General features: G+C 44.6%; 1 protein-coding gene and 7 non-coding genes across 10 annotated transcripts; 4 read left to right on the forward strand and 4 right to left on the reverse strand.

Moving 5' to 3' along the window:
- Nucleotides 1-40: 40 nt before the first annotated feature.
- Nucleotides 41-13,333, forward strand: LOC148656872 (SLAM family member 8-like). Of its 3 annotated transcripts, none has more exons than XM_088644361.1 (6): nucleotides 41-196; nucleotides 2,183-2,344; nucleotides 5,064-5,376; nucleotides 7,079-7,335; nucleotides 8,222-8,369; nucleotides 12,685-13,333. In XM_088644361.1, exons 2-6 carry the CDS (start codon nucleotides 2,299-2,301, stop codon nucleotides 12,758-12,760), a joined length of 840 nt encoding a protein of 279 aa, XP_088500487.1. In that variant the 5' UTR covers nucleotides 41-196; nucleotides 2,183-2,298; the 3' UTR covers nucleotides 12,761-13,333. The 3 variants fall into 3 exon arrangements, with proteins under 3 accessions (XP_088500487.1, XP_088500486.1, XP_088500488.1); XM_088644360.1 differs by having other exon boundaries at nucleotides 5,064-5,372; nucleotides 7,075-7,335; nucleotides 12,685-13,331; XM_088644362.1 differs by lacking the exon at nucleotides 12,685-13,333 and adding an exon at nucleotides 10,272-11,075 and having other exon boundaries at nucleotides 44-196; nucleotides 5,064-5,372; nucleotides 7,075-7,335.
- trnar-acg (transfer RNA arginine (anticodon ACG)) lies at nucleotides 13,332-13,404 on the reverse strand. The gene has a single exon. It is a non-coding gene; the product is annotated as a tRNA-Arg (tRNA).
- Nucleotides 13,405-13,894: 490 nt separating this feature from the next.
- trnaq-uug (transfer RNA glutamine (anticodon UUG)) lies at nucleotides 13,895-13,966 on the reverse strand. Its single transcript has one exon. It is a non-coding gene; the product is annotated as a tRNA-Gln (tRNA).
- A 2,716-nt stretch (nucleotides 13,967-16,682) lies between these two features.
- trnay-gua (transfer RNA tyrosine (anticodon GUA)) lies at nucleotides 16,683-16,770 on the reverse strand. The gene is given in 2 exon segments: nucleotides 16,683-16,718; nucleotides 16,734-16,770. It is a non-coding gene; the product is annotated as a tRNA-Tyr (tRNA).
- Nucleotides 16,771-19,193: 2,423 nt separating this feature from the next.
- Nucleotides 19,194-19,265, forward strand: trnap-cgg (transfer RNA proline (anticodon CGG)). The gene has a single exon. It is a non-coding gene; the product is annotated as a tRNA-Pro (tRNA).
- A 2,334-nt stretch (nucleotides 19,266-21,599) lies between these two features.
- Nucleotides 21,600-21,671, forward strand: trnaq-cug (transfer RNA glutamine (anticodon CUG)). Its single transcript has one exon. It is a non-coding gene; the product is annotated as a tRNA-Gln (tRNA).
- Nucleotides 21,672-22,990: 1,319 nt separating this feature from the next.
- Nucleotides 22,991-23,078, forward strand: trnay-gua (transfer RNA tyrosine (anticodon GUA)). Its single transcript is given in 2 exon segments — nucleotides 22,991-23,027; nucleotides 23,043-23,078. It is a non-coding gene; the product is annotated as a tRNA-Tyr (tRNA).
- Nucleotides 23,079-23,646: 568 nt separating this feature from the next.
- On the reverse strand, nucleotides 23,647-23,718 carry trnaq-uug (transfer RNA glutamine (anticodon UUG)). The gene has a single exon. It is a non-coding gene; the product is annotated as a tRNA-Gln (tRNA).
- Nucleotides 23,719-26,401: the final 2,683 nt, after the last annotated feature.

Genomic DNA, 26,401 nt, shown 5'->3' on the forward strand with positions numbered 1-26,401 from the left:
ATTTTTTTCGTCACTCGACGATTCTGCTTCTGTATTTAGCACGGATCTCCTGTTAGAAAAAAACATCTTTGACCTAATTGATCTCACCCGAGCACAAGTGCCTGCCTCCTGTTCGTTGTAAAAAGCGATGAAAAAAGCAGCGATAAGCAACGGAGGCTACTACACCTGCGGAGGACGAGTTAAACATTTTTGAACGGTGAGAAGATAATACACAGAGTTTTCAGGACTGTACAAAAGTAACACACCAATGGTGTCGTATTGAGCAGTTTGTGTTTAAGAAAGACTATTTTCACTCACCTATTCTAAGTTTGCAAACCGACGAGCTCGCCACGTTATTGTCTGCTGCTTACCTGGCTAGATTTGAGATTTCCTTCAGACGGTTTAGTTAAATGAGTAGACAAGCCTGTCTTTTTGTATTTGATATAAACAGCTGCCATGCATATTCTTCGTTGTATAAATATGGTTCAATTACAGAAACAGGAGAGCAGGTCTTCAGAAAAAAAAGAGAAATAATTTAGGGAGGCAGCTAAATAAATTAAATAAAGCGTAACTTTCCGTGGGGATCGGTCTCTCAGACACGCCCGGACTCGCTGTCAGCCATCATCCTTGTTTCCTAAAATATGAAAATGAAAACAAACAACGGAAAAATAATCCCTCAAACATCTTCGTGTCTCAATATGCAAAACAAATCTTAGTTCCAAGCAGATCTTATTTTCTCTTTCTTACACACAGCAGCGCTCAGTGTCCCTGCTGCGCTATACAGTCTCCCTAGCCACGTCTCCCTGGTGGTCTAGTGGTTAGGATTCGGCGCTCTCACCGCCGCGGCCCGGGTTCGATTTCCCTCTCAGGGAAGGGTCTCTTTTCCCTCCTTGTCCCCATTACAGTCTCACCAGACACTGAAGACGCATACGATATAGCTCAGTAGTAGCACACATGCTTTGCAAGTATGAGGCCACGGGTTCAATCGCCAGCATCTCCAATAAGGCTTCTATGAAATGTAATATCTGCTCTTCCTTCACTAGGTAGGGCACGTTGTGGGCGGTTGTGTTTTTTCACGTTGCGATCCAAAGAGCATCAAATGCCCATTCCAACAGTAATCGAACCAAAATGTTCGGACTTGCTGCCAGCCATCACCCTGCGGTGCTGAGAGAACGAGCTCCTGAAAACGAAAACCAGCCACGGAAATATTATCCTTAAAACACCTTCGAGTCTCAAACCGTCTCGCTATGCAAACAAATCTTAGTTCCAAGCAGATCCTATTTTCTCTTTCTTACACACAGCTGCTCTGAGTGTCGGTGCTGTCGCTACACAGTCTGTAAAAGCGTGTCGATCGCTCTCTGTGTCCTATTAAGATCACCGGCACGAATCCCAGTTACCGCTGTCTTCTCTTCACACACAGTGAGAGAGCTGACCGTCTCTCTGGTGGTCTAGTGGTTAGGATTCGGTGCTTTCACCGGCGCTGCCCGGTTTCAATTCCTGGTCAGGGAAGCAGCTCCTTTTCCCTTCTTTGTGTCCATTACAGTCTCACTGGACACTGAAGATGAACAAGATGCGCCTCATATTTTCAATCAATAGAAAGCTTTGTAACAGACTGTATGAATAAACACGTTCTGATTTCCATGCAAATTTCAGCATTAAAGGGTGAGCTCTTGAATCAAAATAAATGTACATCTCTGTCCCTCTGTGGAACTTGCTTTTCGGTTCCGGACTTCCTGAAAATCAGCTGTTCTCTTGTTGTGGCGACTCAGCCCGCACCCCGGCTCGGCAGAGAGGTTGGCAACACAGAATAGGCAGGAGACAGGTTGGGACATTCACAGAGGCAGAGGGCTTTTACACTGTAATCCACCGGTCATTGCAGTAAAGCTGTTTGAATGTGAATTTGAATCATTGCCCTTCTAGCTGCAGAGGAAGGTGCTGATGAACAGGGAGGGATGAGGAGAAAGACGGCAGAGGGAGAGAAGGGGGGGGGAGATCAGGCCACAAACAGACGTCAACGCAATCACACTTCTTCCACCCCTGAAAGTGTTCAGTTTGAGCACTCAAGGTCGTGATGAAAAGGATTCACTTGAACACACCTATTCACACAAAAACAAAAAACAGACATCAGCAAAACCAACAGCAGTGAAAGAGTTTGGCAAATTGTTGAAGCTGAGGAATGTCTAATCGCTCTGACTCTCCACAGCCTCTGTGCTGGTATTGTGACAGAAGAGAGAGAGGCCGGATCTTGCAGAAAGAGGAAGCGTTGGTCTTCAGGAAACGAGACATCTTCCTGGCAGTTACTACAGCACCGGAGCCACCATGAGATCTGTTCATGTAGGGCTGCTGTACGTCGCTTGGATTTCTGGTAGGACAAACAGACTGAACGGCTTCCTGTGGCTTGTTACTGTTCTTCTGCCCTGTTATTCTCAGAAGGAGATCGCTTCACATCTTTCTCTTCCAACATCTTAGTTTTGTTTGTCGATCGGATTCCTGAGGTTGCAGTATCAATAATGTTAAGAAGGACTCTTCCTTGTGCTCAGGTTTCAGCTGTTGCAGCCTATTGCAGGCTTGTTAGTATAGTATCGGTACGAAAGGGAACGCTCTGCTGACCAGGGTCACTGCGTTTTTAATGCTACAAAAAAAGCCATTTCTATCTATTCCTTATTCTCTAACCCCTACAGGAAGTAATGTCCAGCAATCTTCCTCTTAGTCATACAGTCATGAGAAACTGGGGAAGTCAGGGATGTCAATCTGGAGGGCTGTGAGGTTTCACAGGAAAGTTCTTGGCTTGCAGATCTCCTTCACTCTGGCACAGCATTAAGAGTTGTTAATAACAGAGTTTGTAATTTTGTGGAATAATTGTGTTTTAGAGGTTTTTGTTAAAACCTTTAAGGCTTCAGATAGCTGAGTGCTTTTTGTATGATTGTGTGGCCAGACACAGCTCAATCTTCGTCTACTAATATGCTGATGACATTTCCATTATTGGCTGAGTCACTGCTAATAAAGAGACAGCCTACAGGGATGAGGTAAAGAACGTGTTAGATATGTTGTTAGATACGTCTACTATCCAGAAAACAGGGAATGGACCCTGTGCAGGATCCTAGGTTGCACAGAACCAAACCAGTGAATGAGGGAAGTCCAAGGCCAGGGTCTTGAGGCGAGCGGGGAGTCCAGAGTCAGAAGGTGAAATCAAGAATCAGGGTCCAGGAGCAAGACCCAAAAAGTCAGAGTTGAGAAACAGGCCAAAATCCAAAAACCAGGATAGCAGTCCAGGAGGACAACAAAAGATCAAGGTCTGAAAACATCAAACTGAAACAAAAAAACAGTCCAGGAAGCTACAACCAGACAAAACTCGGGAACAAAGGAAAAGTGAACAATGAACAGGGAGGTAAACAAGAGTAGGAGACAGACAAAACAGGAACCAGGGAAGAATATTGCAAAGTCTCAAATTAGCACTCAGGGTAGTGGCAACATCACTGAGCACAGTTTGAACCATGAGCAGGGTGTAAGTAGGCTGGAGGAGGGGAGGTGTGGTTAGCTATGGACACTAGCCGAGTAATGATTGGCTACAGATGTCTGCTTGGTTTGTGCCTGGGCTGCGCAGTCAGAGCAGGTGATAGAGGTTGGGGTGCCCTCTGGTGGCCGGATGGTGGAACCACAACAGAACCTGGTGGAGTGGTGCCTTGACAATGATATCGCCCTCAACATCAGCAAAACCAAAGAGCTGGTCATTGATTTTAGAATGCAGGGTGTGGACCACCTCCCTATTTGCATCAATGGGGTGGCTGTAGAGATGGTTAGCAGCTTCAAGTTCCTGGGTACATTCATTACTAACAATGTAATGTGGTCCCATTATGTAACTGGAGCTACAAAGAAATCATATCAGCGCCTTTTCTCCCTCAGACAGTTGAAAACATGTGGTTTATCTTCAACTATTTTAAAGGTGTTCTATTGAGAGTGTGCTCACATGTGGTATTAGTGTGGTTTGGCAGCAGCTTGTTGTCTAAGTGAAAGGCCGTACCAGGAGTGATCCCTGTATTGTGGATGTTTTTACAACTCGCTGGAAATATTGCAAAGGATACCAACCGGCCTGGTTTCTCACTTTTTTCTCTGGTCAGCGTTTCAAGAATATAAAGGCACAAACCTCCAGATTCAGAGACAGTTTGTTCCCACAGGCTCAGATTTATTGAATTCTACCCCAACCACTGACTTAACCATCTACTTTACATTGCTACACTTACATTACTCCTCCCATCAGTGTGTTTTTTTTCTCTTCTCACATGGCTTGTCTGACTTGCTCTTTTAAAGTTGTATGTGATTCAGCTTGTTGTTGCTGCTGCTGCTCTGGGTTTGTGTTTTGGTGATTCCAGTCTTTGTATTGGAGTCTACATGCAAATAAGCATTTCATTGCACTGGTGCAGATGACAAATAAACTGAACTGAGCCACACTATCAGCAGTGGGGATTTGTCACAGCACCATCACTTGTCCCTCTCTGCAGGTCTTTGGTTTGTCAGGGGTCTCGCCGAAATCTTCACCCTCAAACCTCCTTCCTGCAGCGCGTATGAAGGAGCTTTGATCCACAACAAGATCTCCGTTACATAGTGGATCAAATTAGCGACTGTCATACTTTTAACCAGGATCAAAGATGTTTTATAGGGAAAAGGGATGATTTGAGTAGAAGGTATGAAAGAATCATTAACTTGGTTGTGTGATTGACTGCCCAGATTGAAACCAGACCCCTGCTCTGCTCTGTGTCCCTGACTGCTGCACCCCCATTCTGAATACACTGGGGGTGAATCTGGAGTGTCCGCACCAGGGGGAGAGATGGGTGCAGCTGGGAGCCCCTGGTCCAGAGCCACTCCGGGGTGCAAGGTGCTGCAGTGTTCCTCAATCACTGTGCCATCCTGCAATACACAAGACTCCTCTAAAACAAGCTGGGGGCTCCATATAAAAACACTTCTGACTTGACCTTAACAGTTACGCCACCATATTTTCTTTCTTTTCTTTTTCTTTTCCACTATATTCTCTCTTTCTCCTGTATTAAGCTTGTTTTGAGGTCACCTGTCTGCTCTCTCCTCCACAGGGATGGACCCATCCTCAGCCCAGTCTGAGGGGAAGCAGCTGGTTCGTGCTGTGGGACAGTCGGTCACTTTTGAAGCCGCAGTGTTACAGAGAGGCTTTTTAACTCATGGAAGTGGCGGTATAGCAGCAGTGACTGATGGAAAGGGCAGTACTGATTTTGTGGAGAGATTCAAAGGGAGAGTGTCCTGGGACAGTCAGACTGGGCTCTTTAAAATCACAGACCTGAACACACAGGACTCTGGGAATTATAAAGTACAGAATAATGATGGACAGAAGACGATCACAGTGAAGTTCCTCCTAATAGTATACAGTAAGTATAACCACTGTGTCTACAGCCTTTAACCTGACAGAGGACAGTCCATGTGGGCCCAGGGAGTTTTACTTCACATTAAATACATAAATAATACATGTATCTTAATATATACATTGCTTGCAACCTCAACTTACACCACCAGCACTATGTTGCTCCACCTTCCTCCTTCATATCTTCCCCTGTCTCTTTACTCACATTCTTCCAACCTCAACTTTCTTTTTTTTGTTTCCCTATAAACATTTACATGAAGCGAGGGGGCGTTGTATCTTCTGTTGGGCTCCGAGTTCACTTTCATTTCACCGAACTTTAGTGCTCCCTCTTATTCTCGATTGTCCGAGCTCTCCTGACTCTTCCCTCTGTGTTGATCTGATGCCTGTGGCCCCAAGCCTGGCCTCCTGGAGACAGCAGCTCCAGTCCTGTAGACGCCTCCTGTCTGTCTACCCAGCCAGGCAGTGTCCCTCTGTGCCTGTGCTGCGGGCGCTCACCTCCCCTGTCAGCGCTGATCCTCTCTGACACCACTGGCCAGGCTTCAAGGGTCCTCAAGAGTCGGCCAGCCCAATCTGTCTCAAGCAGGTACCCCTGGCTGTGGAGCCCTCTCTCTCCCCATTCCCTCTGTACACTGCAGACTCAATCAGCCCAGTGGTGTCTCATTTAGCAGCAATTTCCAAACACCAGGTGGCCATCTTGGCTCAAGGTCACACCAATGGGCTCCATCACGGAGCCCCACTACGACTGCATCACATTATCTATACACTGTGCTTTTTATTTGCTTCTACACACTGTATTGAGGCTGTTTAACAAGTTCTTGATCAACGTGTATCCTTTAACTTGGATTTCTGTGGCGATTAATTTGCAAATCAAGTTCTAACGGACCTTATTAAAAGCTTGAAACAAATCTAGACACATTATGTCATCTACAGAGGTGAATCACATTGTTACTTTTTCAAACAATTCTATGAAGTTAATCAAGACCTATGTTGCTTAAGTCCATACTGGCTGCCTTTTAAAACGTCATTGTTTTAATAATTCTTCTAGTATAGCTCAGCCTAGTGGTTCTATAACTGCCTAATTTTCTATTGCCAGTAGTGTCTGTTTATAGTTTTCTAGTTCAGTTGGTCTCTTCAATCTAGACATCCCATCCTCAGCAACAGCTGATGTCTTTAAGGTCTATGAATAATATCTCTCATTTTTCCATTAACACAACAGTGAAAAAATACCATCTGTCCCTAGCAATATAATTGTCCTTTAAGTTGTCCTTTCTTGCAGGTAGTTTTTTGTAATGTGGCACATTACATTTGAGTTATGTATTCTTAAATTAATTCATGCTACTGTGTGTATTCACTGTGACTACTGTACTACTCTCTTTTCAAAATCCCTTGGGTATTTATCGGGTATTTATTAAGGAAGGGCAGATAATATGCCTCAGGAACGTAAGATATGTAGCAGCTCCAGAAACCAGATCTCTTTCTCACAAAACTCCAAAACACTTACAATGAATCACACATCCATAAGCTATCAGTCTGTTAGTCTCCTTTTCCCCGAGCTGCAGCACATCCCTGAGGCTCTGTTCTCTACCAGAGAAGCTGAGGTTGATGACTGATTGGAAAGCTCTGCTTCCTAGTTGTACAAACCACCTGACCAATTATCTTCCTACCACAAATCATGCAATTGAGGACTCGCTGCTGTTGTATCTCTACAGAGAGAGTGTCCAAGCCTCAGGTGTCCACAGTGTCCCAGATCAGTGAGAGCTGCTTTCTCCTGTGCTCTGTGAGTAATGGGAGAGAGGTGACCCTGTCCTTGCAGAGAGAAGGGGAGACACTGTCCCACATCAACAACCCTGATCTCAACACCCCCCTGACTCTCCCTCTGGAGATAGATGGACTCTCTCATTCCTACAGCTGTGTGGCCTCTAACCCAGTCAGCACTGAGACAGTCTCTGTGCAGAACTGCAAAGAGATAGGTAAGCAAATGTGTTAGTGTAGTGCTGCTATTATCTTAAATTACTGTGCCTTTCTATGTGTACCATTGTAAGCTGGTTTTCAGTCATCCAGCAATCAGTATATCTGTCTCTCTCAGTGCAGTGTTAATGTACTGTAGTGTGCAGTCAGTGTGTCTGGGCTGTATTAACCCCTCTCTCTCAGTGCAGTGTTAATGTCCTGTAGTGTCCAGTTAGTGTGTCTGTACTGTATTAACCCCTCTCTCTCAGTGCAGTGTTAATGTCCTGTAGTGTCCAGTCAGTGTGTCTGTACTGTATTAACCCCTCTCTCTCAGTGCAGTGTTAATATACTGTAGTGTTCAGTCAGTGTGTCTGTACTGTATTAACCCCTCTCTCTCAGTGCAGTGTTAATGTCCTGTAGTGTCCAGTCAGTGTGTCTGTACTGTATTAACCCCTCTCTCTCAGTGCAGTGGTGTTGTACTGGAGTGTCCAGTCAGTGTGCCTGTACTGTATTAACCCCTCTCTCTCAGTGCAGTGTTAATGTCCTGTAGTGTCCAGTCAGTGTGTCTGTACTGTATTAACCCCTCTCTCTCAGTGCAGTGTTCGTGTACTGTAGTGTCCAGTCAGTGTGTCTGTACTGTATTAACCCCTCTCTCTCAGTGCAGTGGTGTTGTACTGGAGTGTCCAGTCAGTGTGCCTGTACTGTATTAACCCCTCTCTCTCAGTGCAGTGTTAATGTCCTGTAGTGTCCAGTCAGTGTGTCTGTACTGTATTAACCCCTCTCTCTCAGTGCAGTGTTCGTGTACTGTAGTGTCCAGTCAGTGTGTCTGTACTGTATTAACCCCTCTCTCTCAGTGCAGTGTTCATGTACTGTAGTATTGTGTATTACTCTCTCTCTGCTGTTTCACAGATACTGGGAGCAGTTGGAGTGTGCCTTCAGCAGCTGTGCACTTTTTAACTGTGTCAGTGTTCGGAGTGCTGACTGTGTTCGCAGTCCTGGCTGTGATTCGGAATGAGCTCATCCTGAAGAAGCTGACAGAGAGTCATAAAGAAAGCAGGTATCTGTTTGTTTCACTGAGACCATGTTTCAGACATACAGTGTCTCTTAAGAAGAATACGTTGCTATAGTTTTTAGAAATACTGATTTTCTCTGCTTCTCAGTGGTATGCAATAAAAGCAAAGAATTATTCTATGTGTTATAAAAGAATCAGAGACAATTAATATTCCCATTCCCATAATTCATATCTATCATCACTCAAAACACAGTCTCAACAAATTACCCTTTTTATTAATGTACTTAACATTGGTGTTATAAAGAAGACTGATGGTCTCAGGCTGTGGGAGTCAGAGTCTATTTTTGTGATTGTAACTCCATTTCTGCGACCTTATATATGTGGTTTGATGGCAACAGTTGAGCAGTGAGACAACAAACCACAAGACCTTCACTGTGTGAGAGTGACAGAGCGAGTCTGCCATCAGCTGCATTTCCTGCGCCGGTGGTTGTCTGTAATACCACTCCGTTTAGGCTGGTCACCCTGAGGACCACGGGCTGAAAAATAAGGGTTATGGATCTCCTGCCTAAGGGTCTGGTGTTCTGCAGATTACCAGCCAATCAAGACCCGAGAAACAGAAGATAAGAATCCTTCTGGAACTAATAAGCTTAATGAAGTCCAGTGGGGGGATCCCAACCAGAGGACGCTGTTGTCTTGGATGGCTGGAGTTTCCCATCTCTAGTGTGTTGGTTTAATTGGTGTGATAGGCCAACTCTAGACCTACCAAGACTTACATGTCTGGCCTGATTGACAAATACTGATTGACAATATCCCTACAGACTGTGTTGCTGTCCTTTGTTTGAAATTTTAATCCAAGGTCCTGACTACTGGTTATAGACCCAGGACACTGTCAGTGAGAGTAGGGGTGTTGACCGCAGTGTCCTGACTGCTGGTCATTACAGACCCAGGACACTGTCAGTGAGAGTAGGGGTGCTGACTGTCACGATATTAGTTCCCCCTCCTTAAGGGTGCTCCAGCCCTTTCACTAAAGACTTCATTCCCTGCACCTGTTTCCCATTCCCTGCCCACCTTAAAAGCCAGGCGCTGACGCTCTTCCGGGCTCTGCATCTGATTTCCATATCGTGCGAGTCCGGGACCAGGAAGCGCCTGGTCCCGTTAAGGTTTTAACCTCCGTTCCCGTTCCTCGTCCGCCGGTTCCGACCCGGCCTTCGTGGTTTTTATTCCGAGTTCTGATGGATCTCCTGGTTTTGGACTTACCTTCGTGTTTTGGATACTCTATGGATTATTCTTTGGGATTGTTCGCCTCGGCCACACCTCCCCCGTGCACCAGCGCACCTTGGACACGCCCCCCTGTCTTCAGCCCCGTTTTCCTGCATGACGTTTCCCCAGTGTTCCCCCACTTCGTCGGATTGTGTCGTCCGCATAGGGTCCGGAAAGAACTGTTCGTTACACTGACCCCAGTGTCCTGACTGCTGGTCCAGTGGTGAAGCTTGAAAGAAGTAAAGAACAGAGTGAGGGAAGGGACGTGAGGAGAACAGAGAGACAGTAACTTGTGAAATGTTAACAAAAAGCAGATTATCTGCTCTACATAGAAAATCATGGGTGGAAAAGAGTTTTAAATTGTAAAGCTGTCTGACTTTCTGTGAAACTCTTTCAGAGCAGACAGCTCCATCAGAATGACACAATCACCATGTGCCACCACAGTAAACATGAGTAACAGCTGCTTGCAGACAGCTTCTTCATCATTCTCCATTAGAACAGAGTTTTCCTCATCATTTCTATAACTATCTGACAAACTGACTACCTACTAAGAGCCATTCAACCCCTCTCAGCATCAGAACCTCTTTGTCACTTACAGTAAAAATCATCTTGGAAATTGAGTGGAATTGATAGAGAAATCTCAAGTGCAGCCAGACAGCAGTTGATCTGAACAATTTCACCTTCCAGCCCTGCAGATGGAGGGACGCTGTCAGTCTCTACACCCTGACCAGACGAGAACGGGCCCCTGGATGATGAGAACACAGTCAATTACACCTTCTGGTCAAAATCGTAGCTCAAGTAACCAAAAGAAATGGTGCAAATGTTTTAATTCAACATTTCCGTGGAAAGCCAGAAAGGAGCTTTTTGTAATTGAAGACAGAAGTCAGTTCACTGTGTGATTTTAAGGGGGTGTGAGCGTCACGTGTGTTTGAATACATATACAGCTGTACAGTCAGAGCCCTGGGACCCCTGTACAGCACTTTCTGTACAGACTTCATGATGATGATGATGAAGGTGGAAACAACTCTGGATTTTAATTCCGTGAGGACAAGAATGAATCAAAACGATAACTCAGCACATACACTGAAAAATAAATAAAACTCCTTTCAATATAGGTGCTCTTAAATAAAACAAAGAGCATTGTTGCTCCATTATTTACTCGGCAGATGTGATTTCTTCATTTAAGACTCTGAGATTTTCCATAACAGTTTTACAGGTTGAATCATCGGCAATTTCGTTTCCCTCAAACACAAAATTGTGGAGCCTGAAAATGTATAATTATCTGGCGCACCTGCACTGGAAGTGTAATAATCAGCATCACAGAAATTTAACTGCTTTACGAGGCATTTTCTATTAATGTTTTAAATTGAATATTATAATTCTATGTGCTGATGTTGCTTGCTGTTCTGTTCATATTCCTAATAGCCATGAAGTACTCCTGCAATTTACTGTTCCATTGTATGGTTCTTCCAGTAAATTCACTACAGTTGCTTTCAGATGCTTTAATATGAAGATGTTCTAGGAATAATAATAATAATTACTTACACTTATATAGCACTTTTCTGGACACTCCACTCAAAGCATTTTACATGTAATGGGGACTCCCCTCCACCACCACCAATGTGCAGCCAATGTGTCTGTCCCAAGTGACAGGAAGCCATTTTGGCTGAAGGCCACACTGTTGGACCTGAGTTTTGAGCCAAGATGGCAACATTCACACAAAATCTTCTGCTTTTCCCGACCTCACACACTTCTAACCTACTTTAATTTAATTCGCGTTATTGTTAAGCATTGTTATCCACAGCAGCCATATCACCCTGCAACTCACAACTAGCAACCCACTGAAGCTAAGCAGGTGTGAGCCTGGTCAGTACCTGGATGGGAGACCTCCTGGGAAAAACTAAGGTTGCTGCTGGAAGAGGTGTTAGTGGGGCCAGCAGGGGGTGCTCACCCTGTGGTCCATGTGGGTCCTAATGCCCCAGTATAGTGATGGGGACACTATACTGTAAAACAGGCGCTGTCCTTCGGATGAGACGTAAAACCGAGGTCCTGACCCTCTGTGGTCATTAAAAATCCCAGGGTGCTTCTCGAAAAGAGTAGGGGTGTAACCCCGGTGTCCTGGCCAAATTTCCAATTGGCCCTTACCAATCATGGCCTCCTAATAATCCCCTTCTATGAATTGGCTACATTACTCTGCTCTCCTCCCCACTGATAGCTGGTGTGTGGGGAGTGTTCTGGCACACTATGGCTGCCGTCGCATCATCCAGGTGGATGCTGCACATTGGTGGTGGAGGGGAGTCCCCATTACCTGTAAAGCACTTTGAGGGGAGTGTACAGAAAAGCGCTATATAAGTGTAAGCAATTATCAATTATTCTTTCACATCACACTGTTGCTGGGAAGTAGTCAGCAACGCTTGCCTGGACTTTACAGTTATTTCATATTTTTACCGGTAGAAGATGGTATTTCCTGGTCCTGTTAGAGCTGGAGCAGACTGAGACCGAAAGCCCAAACGACACATTGCCCCTCAAAACTCTCTTCACAGAACCTACTCCTGAGACAGGTTCACTCGTCTAGGAAGCTAAATGGGAAATAATTCAATTAAACTTTATTGTCATTAAACTTACACAGGTGCATAGTATAATGAAAAGTGTTTCTCATTAGTCACTCAGGTGCAGTATATAAATAGGACAGAAGATAAGACAATAGATAGTAACACAATAGCAATAACAGTAACATGTAATAACATAACATAAATAACATGTAATCAAGTAATAAAAACTGTGCATAAATAAGAAGACAGTACATTGACAGACCTGGAAGTCTTTCTTCTACATTGGAAAGGTAAGTAGCTGGAGAAACAAGAGTATATTTATTTATATATATATCTGAGTGCCATCCAATTTTCAGAAACATCCAGAACATAAGAGCAGGGTACACAGTAGGGAGACTGTCCGCACATTTCTTTATTTTTATTAAAGAGCTCACCCTTTACTGCTGAAATTTGTTTGAAAACCAGAACGTGTTTATTCATACAGTCTGTTACAAAGCTTTCTACTAAATGAAAATAAGCGGCACATCTTGTTTTTCTTCGGTGTCCAGTGAGACTGTAATGGGGACAAGGAAGGAAAAGGAGAGCCCGGCCGCGGCGGTGAGAGCGCCAAATCCTAACCATTAGACCACCAGAGAGACGGTCGGCTCTCTCACTGTGTGTGAAGAGAAGACAGCGGTAACTGGGATTCGCGCCGGTGATCTTAATAGGACACAGAGAGCGATCGACACGCTTTTACAGTCTGTGTAGCGACAGCAGCGACACTGAGAGCTGCTGCATGTAAGAAAGAGAAAACACGATCTGCCTGGAACAGACTTGTTTTGCATATTGAGACACGAAGATGTTTGAGGGATTCTTTTTCCGTTGTTTGTTTTCATTTTCAGATTTTAGGGAATAAGGATGATGGCTGACAGCGAGTCCGCAGGAGCAAAACGTTAGTTCCCACACGTGAGAATCCGCCCACAAGTAAACTTAGTTTTCTTCTTGAGCTCACATGCTGCTGATTAAACTACATTAAACTCCCATCACGACACTTGGCAGCAGGGAGCGCTGCGATTGGAGAAAACTATCAAGACTGAGAGCGGATGCTGTTATTGGATCATTCTTGGTGGCGATACGGGCTTTGATTAGCTAAGGCTACTAACAATGAACAGAAGGCAATGTGCTAGTGAGCAGCCCGATGTGTTTAAAAGAAACACGAGCCAGGTAGGAGTCGAACCTACAATCTTCTGATCCGTAGTCAGACGCGTTATCCATTGCGCCACTGGCCCCGCTGACAGAGCTGCACCGCAGCACAGTGAGCTCCGCGACGCTACTGGTACGGCATCGCCCCGCTTCAGCTTTTCTAACTTGGATACAGGTGTTTTCTACATTTTGTCTTTTAAAAATTACATCTCCTAATATCTTTTACTGCTCCTGTCTGCCAGCAATGACTTTGACGAAAGACTAATTACTTGTGCGCTTGTTTCACGTTCAAATTCCGCTTCATTTCGACATCAAAGAAACATCGTTTTCTTCCAAAACATCATACAGCTGTCACAGCTTCCAGACTTTAGTTCTCTCTTTCATTAGTCTAAACTTAGATCATGTTATTGTTGTTTCACTCAGTTGAGCAGTTTGACATAGTTTTTCCTTACTCTGCTTCTCTCTTTCAGCAGGAAAGCAAACCGTGTTGGGCGAGCAGATCAGATTCGAAAAAGAGCTGCTTTCATTAAGCAAATTATCTGAACTTGACTCTGGATGCTAAAACATAGTCGACTTTGGTTCCACCGAGATTTGAACTCGGATCGCTGGATTCAAAGTCCAGAGTGCTAACCATTACACCATGGGACCAGCAGCTATGAAACTCCTCTACAGATCCCCGCTCTGATCTTCTGCATGTTCAACCCGTCTCAGTGAGACTACAGTATCTATAACGTCGATGTAGCCGTTGTGCATCTGAGCCCTCCAAACGGTTCCGTTCGCTTTCAGTCTCACAGACAAGTCCGCACTCCCGCTTAACAATCACCGATCAATAACCATCGGGCTCCAGATATTCCTGCGCTCTGAGTCATTTGTGAGAGGACAGAGCGCTCAAGTAGTTGTGTTGAAAGACCTTCTTCAGTCGTGTAGTGGTATCATGCAAGGTTCCCGTTCTTGCGACCCGGGTTCGATTCCCGGTTGGTGCACTTAAAATGATGTTGGTTAAAGCCTTCAATAAAGCACCGTTTATCACTCCTACTTTAATACTGTTAGAGATTACTTTTACACCAACATAATAAAGCAATGTAGAAACGACAAATAGATTTCTCAGGTCAATTGACTGATGAAAAAATCTGGCTACTGCTTATTGATAAACTTACAGAAGGTGGACTTTGGTCTCCAACTTTGTTCCACAAGTTTATTTGTTGCAATTGAGCTCACAGCTGAGACGATCTCCAAATAATATATTAACTAGTCTGCAAGATATTGACCTCTGTGTGGATGTATATTCGTATGGAGTAAGAGAGGTTGTTTCCACGTCTTGGCTGTGGGATGTTAAACCTCCACCTTTCCGCCACAATACACAAGAGGTTTGCTTCTGAGATGTGATTTAAGCTGTAAGAAATACAAATTCTCAGGTTCTCCATTCAGCTCCCTTTAAAACACATTTCTAAAAATAAAGTACAAAGACACATCACTGAAACCATTCCAAACACAGTTTTACTGCTGCCAGGGCTCAAGCCTGGATCTTGAACCCATAGGGCTGATGTGTGTGTGAGTGCTTGTTACACCACAGGCGCACATGCACAGTATACACAGCCTCCCACAGCAACAAAACAACAGTCTTATACAATGAGGGTTTCTGCTGGTCCATGAGGCTGCTGGTTTTCCCCTTTTACATTTTGCTATATCATCAAGAACTTCTCTTTTGCTACTCCCGAAAAGGCACCTTAGCTGTATTTTGGCAGTAACAGGTTCGAAGTTACTGCTGGTATCAACAGATTAACACCGTTAACTTTTGCTTCAGCCATTATTGAGCTTTCGATGAGTCTCTGAGATCCGCTATTTTTAATTTCGATACCAGAGAACAACAGAACAGCGACCTTAGACCTTCCAGCAGTTTCCACTACAGTTCTCCGCCCTACCAACCGCTCTTCCAATTTCTCTAACTTGCATACAGGTGTTTTCTACATTTTGTCTTTTAAAATAACATCTAACGTCTTTTAATGCTTCTGTCTGCCAGAAATGGCTTTGATGAAAGATTAATTACTTGTGCGCTTTTCACCTTCTATGGTGTCACCATGAAATCCTCTGATGATGTGATAATGTGATCCAGAGTCCAAAGTCCAGAGTGCTAACCATTACACCATGGAACCAGCAGTCGAAACTTTCGTTTACAGATCCCCGCTCTGATTTTCTGCGTATTAAACCCGTCTGAGTGAGACTACAATATCTGTAACGTCGATGCTCTGCTGTAGCCGCTGTGCATCTCAGCGCTACAATCGGTTCCGTCCGCTTTCAGTCTCACAGACACGTCCGCACTCCCGCTTAATAATCACCGATAAATAACCATCGGGCTCCAGACACGCCGCTCCTCCGCTCTCGGTCATTTGTGAGAGGAAAGAGCGCTTAAGTAGTCGCGTGGAAATTACTTTTTCCGGAGCGCCAGTGGTGTAGTGGTCTCATGCAAGATTCCCAAAATACTGACCTCCGTGCACATGGAGCATGTTTTTTACAGAACTATGGTTGTTTGCCCTTGCCCTCACATGGAATTTATATATATCTGAGTGCCATCCAGTTTTCAGAAACATCCAGAACAAAAGAGCAAGGTCCACAGAGGGACAGAGATGTACTGCAAGTACATTTATTTTTATTCAAGAGCTCAACCTGTCCTGCTGAAACTTGCATTAAAAACACAGAATTGTGTTTATCCATGCAATCTGCTACAGATGGTTCTACTGAATGAAAATACAAGGTGCATCTTGTTCATCTTCAATCCTAACCACTAGACCACCAGGGAGACGGTTTAGTTGCTCACTCTATGTGATGAGAAGACAGTGGTAACTGGGATTCGCGCTGGAGATCTTAATAGGACACAGAGAGCGATCGACACGCTTTTACAGTCTGTGTAGCGACAGCACCGACACTCAGCGCTCCTGTGTGTAAGAAATAGAAAATACGATCTGCTTGGAACTGAGATCTGCTTGCATAGCGAGACGGTTTGAGACTCGAAGGTGTTTGAAGGATAATTTTTCCGTGGCTTGTTTTCGCTTTCAGATTTTAGGAGATCATTCTCTCAGCACCGCTGGGAGATGGCTGACAGTGAGTCCGGACGTGTCTGAGAGACCAATCCCCACGGAAAGTGACGGTTTATTGACAATTAATACCGGTAAATTTAGGAACAAGTAATAGGTTGGAATAAATCTATTACTTGTTCCTTTGCAGCTTACGTATGCTGACGCAGCGACCCCACCTGAACTTCTACCGGTAAATTTAGCTTCCTTTCTTACCTTTATTGAGCTTTCGATAAACCTCTGATATTCGCTATTTTCAATTATCGATGGCAGAGAACAACAGAACAACGCCTTCCTTCGAGCCGGATTCGAACCAGCGACCTAAGGATTCCCAGCGATTTCCACTACAGTCCTCCGCTCTACCAACTGAGCTATCGAAGGGACGACGATGATTAGCACTTCTTTTCTCACACATTCAGCCCAAATTCGTGCGGTGTTCCTGATCATGTAATGTAATGTTTCTTTATTAGCCCTATACAATTTCTTGCATTAGGAATACGTCTTTTCGCATACCCCAGCTTTTTTTTTTTTTCCAGGGAGACACAGACACAGAGACAGGGAGAGAAGCTTGGGGTCAGAGCGCAGGGTCTGCCATTGTACGGCGCCCCTGGAGCAGTTGGGGTTAAGGGCCTTGCTCAGGGGCCCAACGGAGTAGGATTCCTCTGCCGGCTGCGGGAACCGGCAACCTTCCAGTCACAGGCGCAGATCCTTAGCCACAGAGCCAGCGCTCCGCTCATTTGTATCTCAGTTTGACGTCAGGTTTCTAACTCGTTTCTATAGTCTTGTTTAAAGTGTTTCTCCATAATTTGAATTTACGGGTGCGCATAGCTTTGGTAGTAATATGGGAGGACTCTTACCAGAAGTGGAACTGAACACTTTTCTTTCTGTCGCGATCTTCAGCGCACGATTACAAATAAAAGACACCCGAGACTAAAAAAATAACAGTAAATAAAACATGTGTTAAACATTTCAGGAAGCCCTTCCCAATGACATTTTACTATTCTTTTTTACATTTACCAACATCTGCTCAAGGAAGCAGACACTCCACTCAAAGCGCTTTACACGTAATGGGGTCTCCCCTCCACCACCACCGGTGTGCAGCCCCACCTGGATGATGCGACGGCAGCCGTAGTGCGCCAGAACGCTCACCACACATCAGCTATCAGTGGGGAGGAGAGCAGAGTGATGAAGCCAGTTCAGAGATCGGAATTATTAGGAGGCCATGATTGGTAAATGGCAATGGAAAATTTTGGGCAGGACACCGGGGTAGCACCTCTACGCTTTTCAAGCTTACCAATCACCGATCAATAACCATCGGGCTCCAGATACTTCGCTCCTGCGCTCCGGGTTATTTGTGAGAGGAAAGAGCGCTCAAGTAGTCGCGTGGAAACTACTCTGCCACGTGCGCCAGTGGTGTAGTGGTATCATGGAAGATTCCCATTCTTGCGACCCTGGGCGCTCTCCCGTCTCCATTCCTTGCCTGCTCATGGGGGCTCCCCTCCGCCGCCACATACACGCAGCACGGCTGCCCACAGTGTACGAAGTAGGAGTAAAACAATGTACCCTGAAGCAGCCCATTACGTGCTTTCGGTACGATCCCAGTTCGAAAGGAGTCGATGACACTGCTAGTTGTCTGTTTTTTTACGTAGTGGTCCATAGAAGCACTTCTGGACACGAATTCTGTTTTCAAAGTGAGTCTTTTTGCTGTAGTTTGCGATATTTAGGATGATTATCAAGGTTGGCCTGTGTTTGGTCGTGGGGGCCTCGGTACTGTATGCTAATGCTAAAGACAGTTTCACCCGTTTTCTGTATCAGTGCAGAAAAGTCAAAGAGTGAATGGCTGTACCTCTATTGTATCCGTGCTCAATGAATGAAATCACTAATAAATGAATATATGTATGGTTATACGAAAAAGAAATGTCGCTTGTTCCGCTATCTCGTCTCCACTTGTCCTTTGTCCTGTGAGAACTTGAAAACGTTGTGTAACCTTATTTTTGTAACCTTAATTTTATGATTTTTGTGAGCTCGTAGAAAAGACATTTAATTGCCAGCAACTACTGCTGCTACATGACTGCTGGTTGTAATGACAGAAGGGAGACGATTGAACCATATTTATACAACAAAGAATATGCATGGCAGCTGTTTATATCAAATGCAAAACGACTGGCTTGTCTACTCATTTAAGTAAATCGCTTTAAGGAAATCTCAAATCTAGCCAGGTAAGTAGCAGACAATAACGTGGCGAGCTCGTCGGTTTGCAAAACTTAGAATAGGTGAGTGAAAATAGTCTTTCTTAAACACAAACTACTCAATACGACACCCTTGGTGTGTTACTCTTGTACAGTCCTGAAAACTCTGTGTATTATCTTCTCACCGTTCAAAAATGTTTAACTCGTCCTCCGCAGGTGTAGTTTCCTCCGTTGCTTATCGCTGCTTTTTTTCATCGCTTATTACAACGAACAGGAGGCGGGCACTTGTGCTCGCGTGAGATCATTTAGGTCAAAGATGTTTTTTTCTAACGGAATCTCCGTGCTAAATACCGAAGCAGAATTGTCGAGTGATGAAAAAAAATAAACTGGTTGGACTTTTTTTCGACAAGCAGAATAAGGGCACTTGGGCCAATAAGGGCAAAGGGGCGGGGGCTCGGGCCACTGTAGCCCCCCCTGCTCCGCAAGTCCCTGCTGCTGGGAGCCGGACTGAGCTCATACTCGCTCCCTGTGCTGAAACAGACTTAGCGCTTCCCCGAGGACCGTCTAGAGCTGCTGGATAGGGCTCTGTGTCCTACTGCTGCACATCATCCTATCGGTTCCATGGTGTAATGGTTAGCACTCTGGACTCGGAATCCAGCCATCCGAATTCAAATCTCGGTGGGACCTTACTCGCTCTTACTAGTTGGTGAGCATTTTGTTAATCTTACATGTGTACTTCAAACATTTCATGTATCGTTAAGTTAGCAGTGATCACTTCCTGAACTTCAGTACCGGATTTTCCTCCTTATTTCGGCTTTGTTTGCTTTATTACAAGTGTGTTTTTACGATACCAGAGTCAGGTTCAGGTTCTGTGCTGGATGAAGGATCAATGTATTCAGAGAGCAAATGTGCAGTGAAAATTGGAAACAAAAGGACTAAATTCTTCACCCAAGGCCGCGGGGTGAGACAGGGCTGCAGCCTGAGCCCAACACTGTTCAATATCTATATCAATGAATTAGCAGGAATGTTGGAGCAGTCTGCAGCTCCTGGTCTTACACTACACGACACAGAAATCAAGTTCCTGCTCTACGCAGATGACCTGGTCCTGCTGTCGCCCACAGAACAGGGGCTGCAGCAGAACCTGGCACTGCTGGAGCAGTACTGTCAGACCTGGGCACTGACAGTCAATCTGGACAAGACCAGAGTTATGGTTTTCCAGAAGAAAGCCAGACCTCAGGGAAACAGGTACAAATTCACACTGAACAAGAACACATTGGAGCACACATCCAGCTACACATATCTCGGTCTCACCATCAGCTCTTCCGGGAGTTTTGACCTGGCAGTGAAGGCACTGAGGGAGAAGGCACTCAGGGCTTTCTACGCAATAAGAAGGAGGCTCTTCAACATCAACCCACCAACAAGAATCTGGCTCCAAATATTTGAAAGTGTAATCCAACCCATTGCCCTATACGGCAGTGAAGTTTGGGGTCCCCTCACAGACCAGGATTACACCCAATGGGACAAACACCCCACAGAAACTCTGCACATGGAGATCTGTAGAATCATCCTCCGTGTGCAGAGAAAAACTCCTAACAACGGGTGCAGGGCCGAATTAGGCCAGTACCCACTATTGATAAACATACAGAAAAGAATATTAAAGTATTGGCTACACCTAAAAAACAGCGACCAAAATTCCTACCACCACAAAGCCCTGCTGAGCCAAGAGCTGAGCCCAAAACAGAGCCCCCTGAGCCAGCTGGTCCTGAGGCTCACCGACCTGAGCCACACCAACACTAACCAGCCTCAGGACAGCACTGCTAGAGCACCACAACCCAGACTCAACCACATCACAGCACAGATCAAACAGCAATATCTCACACACTGGGACATACACACACAAACACAACATAAACTGGAATGCTACAGAACCTTAAACAGACAATACACACTAGCTGAATATTTGACCAAAATAAAAAATAACAAACAGAAACAGACCCTGACGAAGTACAGGCTCAGTGACCACAACCTGGCCATAGAAACTGGGCGACACAGGCAGACCTGGCTGCCCAGAGAGGACAGGCTGTGCTCCCACTGCCAGCAGGGAGAAATAGAGACAGAGGTGCACTTCCTACTGCACTGTGACAGATACTCTGGGATTAGAGAAACATTCTTCCCGAAATTCAGAAATCTAATCCCAGAGTTCCCACACCTGCCAAAACCACAACAGGTCCCAATCCTACTGGGAGAGGGAGGAGGGAACTCAGTTGATCTGGCAGCCCAGTATGTGATCTCCTGTCACAGCCTGAGGAACAGTGAGTCCTTCTCCCAATAATGCTCCAGCTGCCTACAGTATGTCAATATTATATAATATGTCTTTGTTGTAAATGTCTGTAACATGTCTGTAGATTTTATTTTACTTCTATTTTTTGTTTTGTTCTATGTTAATTTTATTATTTTTATTTGCTTTGGCAACACTGATTGTACCCATCGGTCATGCTAATAAAGCACCTTGAATTGAATTGAATTGAATTGAATTGAAGGAAGCTCCTTTCCGCCTCTCTGATCTGCTCGCCCAATAAAGTCTGCTTTACCACTAAAAGAGAGAAGCAGAGCCTGGGAAATGACAGTTTTATGCTGTTTATGGAAGAAACCGGTTTTTCTTTGAATTGGAAGTCAAGCAAAATTTCAACGTCTTGGAGAGGCACACGTTTTTGGTTGTTGGTGAGTAAGAGGTATCCCTGTCCAGCACTGCGCTGCGCTGTCCTGGTCTTGGAGTAGGAAGTGGTCTATAAACACCAGCAACACAGCAACTTATTTTAACCCATCTCCAACTTTTCTTACTTGTTTTCTACATTTTGTCTTTTAAAATAACATCTCTGAACATCTTTTACTGCTCCTGTCTGCCAGCAATGACTTTGACGAAAGACTAATTACTTGTGCGCTTGTGTCACGTTCAAATTCCGCTTGATTTCGACATCAAAGAAATACATTGGGAACCTGTAGCTGTAGCACGTATGTCTTGGTTCTATGGTGTAATGGTTAGCACTCTGGACTCTGAATCCAGCGATCCGAGTTCAAATCTCGGTAGAACCTGAGCTGCCACTCTCATTTTCGTTTTAGGAACTGTAAAAAAATTACTGCCGGAGCAAAACAGCAGGTTCCGTAGATTAGAGATGCGACACGAATGTATTTTTATTCACGTTCTTACCCTGTTCTCGTGAAATCTGCGAGAAACAAATTCATTCATTCACTCTGTTACAAAGTTTCAACAGGATTAAAATATGAGGTGCATTTTGTTCAAGTTCATTGCTCCTAAGAGGATTTTTTAAACAAACAAGAATAAGGCCATTCTCTGACCAGCTATCGAAACCGGGCCGGGGCGGTGAGAGCGCCGAATCCTAACCACTAGACCACCAGGGAGACGGTTAGCTCCCTCCCTGTATGTGAAGAGAAGACAGCGGTAACTGGGATTCGCGCTGGAGCTCTTAATAGGACAGAGAGCGATCAACACGCTTTTACGTAGCATGTAGAAGAAGGAACTGGACCTCTTGATGACCAAGTACCTGTTCGTCTGCCGCCAGTTGTACCTAGCCAAATCTAGCCAGGTAAGTAGCAGACAATAACGTGGCGAGCTCGTCGGTTTGCAAAACTTAGAGTAGGTGAGTGAAAATAGTCTTTCAAAAACACAAACTGCTCAATACGACACCCTTGGTGTGTTACTTTTGTACAGTCCTGAAAACTCTGTGTATTATCTTCTCACCGTTCAAAAATGTGTGTGAAGAGAAGACAGCGATCTTAACAGGACACAGAGCGATCGATACGCTTTTACAGTCTGTGTAGCGACAGCAGCGACACTCAGAGCTGTTGTGTGTAAGAAAGACAAAATAAGATCTGCTTGGTACAAAGATTTGTTTGCATAATGAGACGGTTTGAGACTCGAAGGTGTTTGAAGAATTATTTTTCCGTGGTTTATTTTCGCTTTCAGATTTTAGGAGATCGTTCTCTCAGCACTGCAGGGCGATGGTGGAGAGCGAGTTCAGACGTGTCTGAAAGAAAGATTCCGATGGAAAGTGACGCTTTATTGATACAATTGACGCAGGAGCACAAGGGAAGACCCCACATGTGAGAATCCGCCCACAAGTAAACTTAGTTTTCTTCATGAGCTCACATGCTGCTGATTAAACTACATTAAACTCCCAGCACGACACTTGGCAGCACGGAGCGCTGCGATTGGAGAAAACTATCAAGAATGAGAGCGGATGCTGTGATTGGATCATTCTTGGTGGCGATACGGGCCTTGATTAGCTAAGGCTACTAACAATGAACAGAAGGCAATGTGCTAGTGAGCAGCCCGACGTGTTTAAAAGAAACACGAGCCAGGTAGGAGTCGAACCTACAATCTTCTGATCGTCCCTTCGATAGCTCAGTTGGTAGAGCGGAGGACTGTAGTGGGAACCGCTGGGAATCCTTAGGTCGCTGGTTCGAATCCGGCTCGAAGGAAGGCGTTGTTTTATTGTTCTCTGCCATCGATAATTAAAAATAGCGAATATCAGAGGTTGATCGAAAGTTCAATAGAGGCTGAAGCGAAAGTTATCGGTGTTTATTGTCCTCACGTGTGAATGTCCTGTTTTTACCGTTAAAAACACGTCACACGTCCTGACAGAGAGCTGCAGTCAGACTGGTAATCACAGACTCTATCAAACAACCGAAGACGTGAGGGTTTGTCGGGGATGTAGCTCAGTGGTAGAGCGCATGGTCAGTCCGACAGTAACCGAACCGGAATGAGCTCATACTCGCTCCCAGTACTGAAACAGACTTTTTCTTCCAAAACATCATACAGCTGTCACGGCTTCCAGACTTTAGTTCTCTCTTTTATTAGCGTAATTTTAGGCCATGTTATTGTTGTTTCACTCAGTTGAGAAGTTTGAAATACTTTTTCCTTACTCTGCTTCTCTCTTTCAGTAGGAAAGCGAACCGTGTTGGGCGAGCAGATCAGATTCGGAAAAGAGCTGCTTTCATCAAGCAAATGATCTGAATTTGACTCTGGATCTTAAAACGTACGCTGCTTAGGTTCCACCGAGACTTGAACTCGGATCGCTGGATTCAAAGTCCAGAGTGCTAACCATTACACCATGGAACCAAGTAGAGACAATAGCCTACAGATCCCCAGTTTGATCATCTGGCTGTACAACCCGTCTCAGTGAGACTACAGTATCTGTAACGTCGATGCTCTGCTGTAGCCGCTGTGTATCTGAGCCCTACAAACGGTTCCTTTCGCTTTCAGTCTCACAGACACGTCCGCACTCTCGATCAATAACCATCGGGCTCCAGATACTCCGCTCCTGCGCTCTGAGTCATTTGTGAGAGGAAAGAGCGCTCAAGTAGTTGTGTTGAAACACACTGATCTTGTTTGATTCTTCGTGATGCTTCTAAACTTGTACGAAACCCACGAAATGAGTACTGTAGTCATTCATCTGGCGCTGCGGCCGAAGAGCGCCCGGCTATCGCTGTGTAACTACCTGTTCGCTCACTCTCTCTGCTAGCGCAGGGGCGCGGGGGTGCTGTGCTGCCTGTGCCGAAAAATAAAGGCACGTGTTTCATTCAACGACTGTATGAATCTCTGTGTCCGTCCGCGCCAATGCTACAGTTTTCTATTTTCGATACCAAAAGACACCTAACTGGGAAATTCGTGACTTCCCACAAGACTTAACGCTCAATTGTTATAGTCGCATTACAGTGCCAATTCATCGTACCTTTAATTGCAAGATACCGTGCTAATAAAAGCGTCAAATACATACATTGGATGTATTTTAGCTCTGTAAACGTCGTTCACTTAAAAATACAGCTGGGCATTTAGAGGCGATCTGAATAGTTATCTGTAAAATGCACACGCGCATCTATCCGTCAATATTATCTTAATGTTAGTCATGCATTCCAAATCTTGTCATGTGTTTACAGGGGAAATTTTAGAACCTCTTCGTGCTCACCCTCCAATTTCCAATGCAATCCTCGATTGGTATAATCAGCAGAATTAGCGGAACCTTATGATACATACTGTCTCTCTCTCTCACACACACAGAGGTTAAGCAACAATTACCTAGGCTGCTGAACGCTACTGTGCCACGGGGGACACACACAAAAAACAATCCGTGCCTGCCTCTGTTGTGAGGTTTTGGTCTTCTAGACCAGACGCAGGCGTCGGGACTTGGAATTGAATATGGCGATAATCTCGTCACTGTCTAAGAGTCGGCAAATTCCCGTTCAAATGACAGCTAGTTTGCAAAGGTCTCTCATATGAGGACATTGTCTTCAGCTAAAGAAACGCTTCAAGATCTCATTTTCACTTGTTGCTTGTAACAGTTCTAAGTATTTCTTATGCTTGCTTTTAGATTATTCAGTATTTTGAAGTTAATTACTCTGAAGTTAATAATTGATTGCAAAATACAATGAACACAATGTAAAACGCAAGATTCAAAATCCCTCCGAAATATTGTATTTAAAATACCATGCAGGGTTTGCCTTGAGCTCCGTGAAGTTGCCCCCCTACAGACAGCACAATGAAACCCTCCTCATTCGTCTGTGCCGGTTTGTGCAGTTGAAAGTAGCCTTTGTGTATTTGTTTGTATGTTTTTAAGGGCGCTACGTACAAGGTTGTAAATAACACATCCGAGAAGCAATACTGGAAAGTCCACCGTCTCACACCAGCGGACCGCGGAACATATATCTGGATTCTTTAATACACTGTCATTATCCGCGTGTTTGTATTTAAAGTGGTCTATGCGCAAACATGAAGCGATGAGCTCACACTCCTTTTATCTTCGTGTTTCCGGCCAGTTCTTGGTGTAGAATACAGCGTGAAGGCACGCCTGCCCTCTGAAGACACAGGTATGGGCGCCTGTGTTAGATCCTCAGGTGAAGTCGAGTCTTCTGCAGTCTGCAATGTAATGACCCAGACATGTTTGCACGTCCTGCTCCACGAAGTTGCCCACCCGCCCGTCGAACAGCACAAACGTCGAAACTCACCGCAATCGCTAGTGCTGCGTTTGTACCGGTTTGTGTCGCTGTAAGTAGCGTTTGTGCTGCTTTACCGAGATATAGCGCCTTGTTTTCTCGGGCAATCGCGTGACTATCTACAAGGACGTTTACGGGTACCAACAAACTCGGTACTTGAACTCCTGATTGTGATTAAAACAATGGGGGCAATTTTTTTTCCGAGTGTATCTGATCAGGTGAGGTGGATGTTTCAATATATTTCAATATAGCGCCTTCTTTTCCTGGCAAAACGGCAAAGTCACGACCACCAGATCTTCCAGTTGTGATCTTTTCATCAATTGAGCACAGACTTTGCAGCCTTTACGCGAATAAACAGTCTCACATTTAGGGAGGAGTTACTATGTTAGAACATTGGGTTAGATGTTTTCTTTTCATTTTTAACCATGTTCTCGAAAATGTATCGCTTGTGTACTCCTTTCATTGGTGAAGAGACGCCAGATTCCAGATTACCGCTGGTACAACACGAGAGCCCATATTCACATTTTCGTATTAGTTTCAAGATCGATATAATTTAACATTAAAAATCAAAATTTAAGAGCACGAGCATAATAATATAATGAAAATAAACTTTACATGTCTATTAATGATTGAAGCACAAAGCAGAAGGTGTCTCCCCTACCTTAAATAAACGATTCAAATTGTTCAAATACCATGTATTCCTTACAGAAAGCAGCGGAGACAGTTATATTGTAAATAAAAAATGTATTTATTTCGAAGAGTATGGGACATTGTGAATCAATAAAGACGTTTAAAAATAAGCCGATGTAGTT

Source organism: Lepisosteus platostomus, chromosome 8 (genome assembly GCF_059453375.1).
Source record: "Lepisosteus platostomus isolate fLepPlt1 chromosome 8, fLepPlt1.hap1, whole genome shotgun sequence".
Taxonomy (NCBI): Eukaryota; Metazoa; Chordata; class Actinopteri; order Semionotiformes; family Lepisosteidae; genus Lepisosteus; species Lepisosteus platostomus.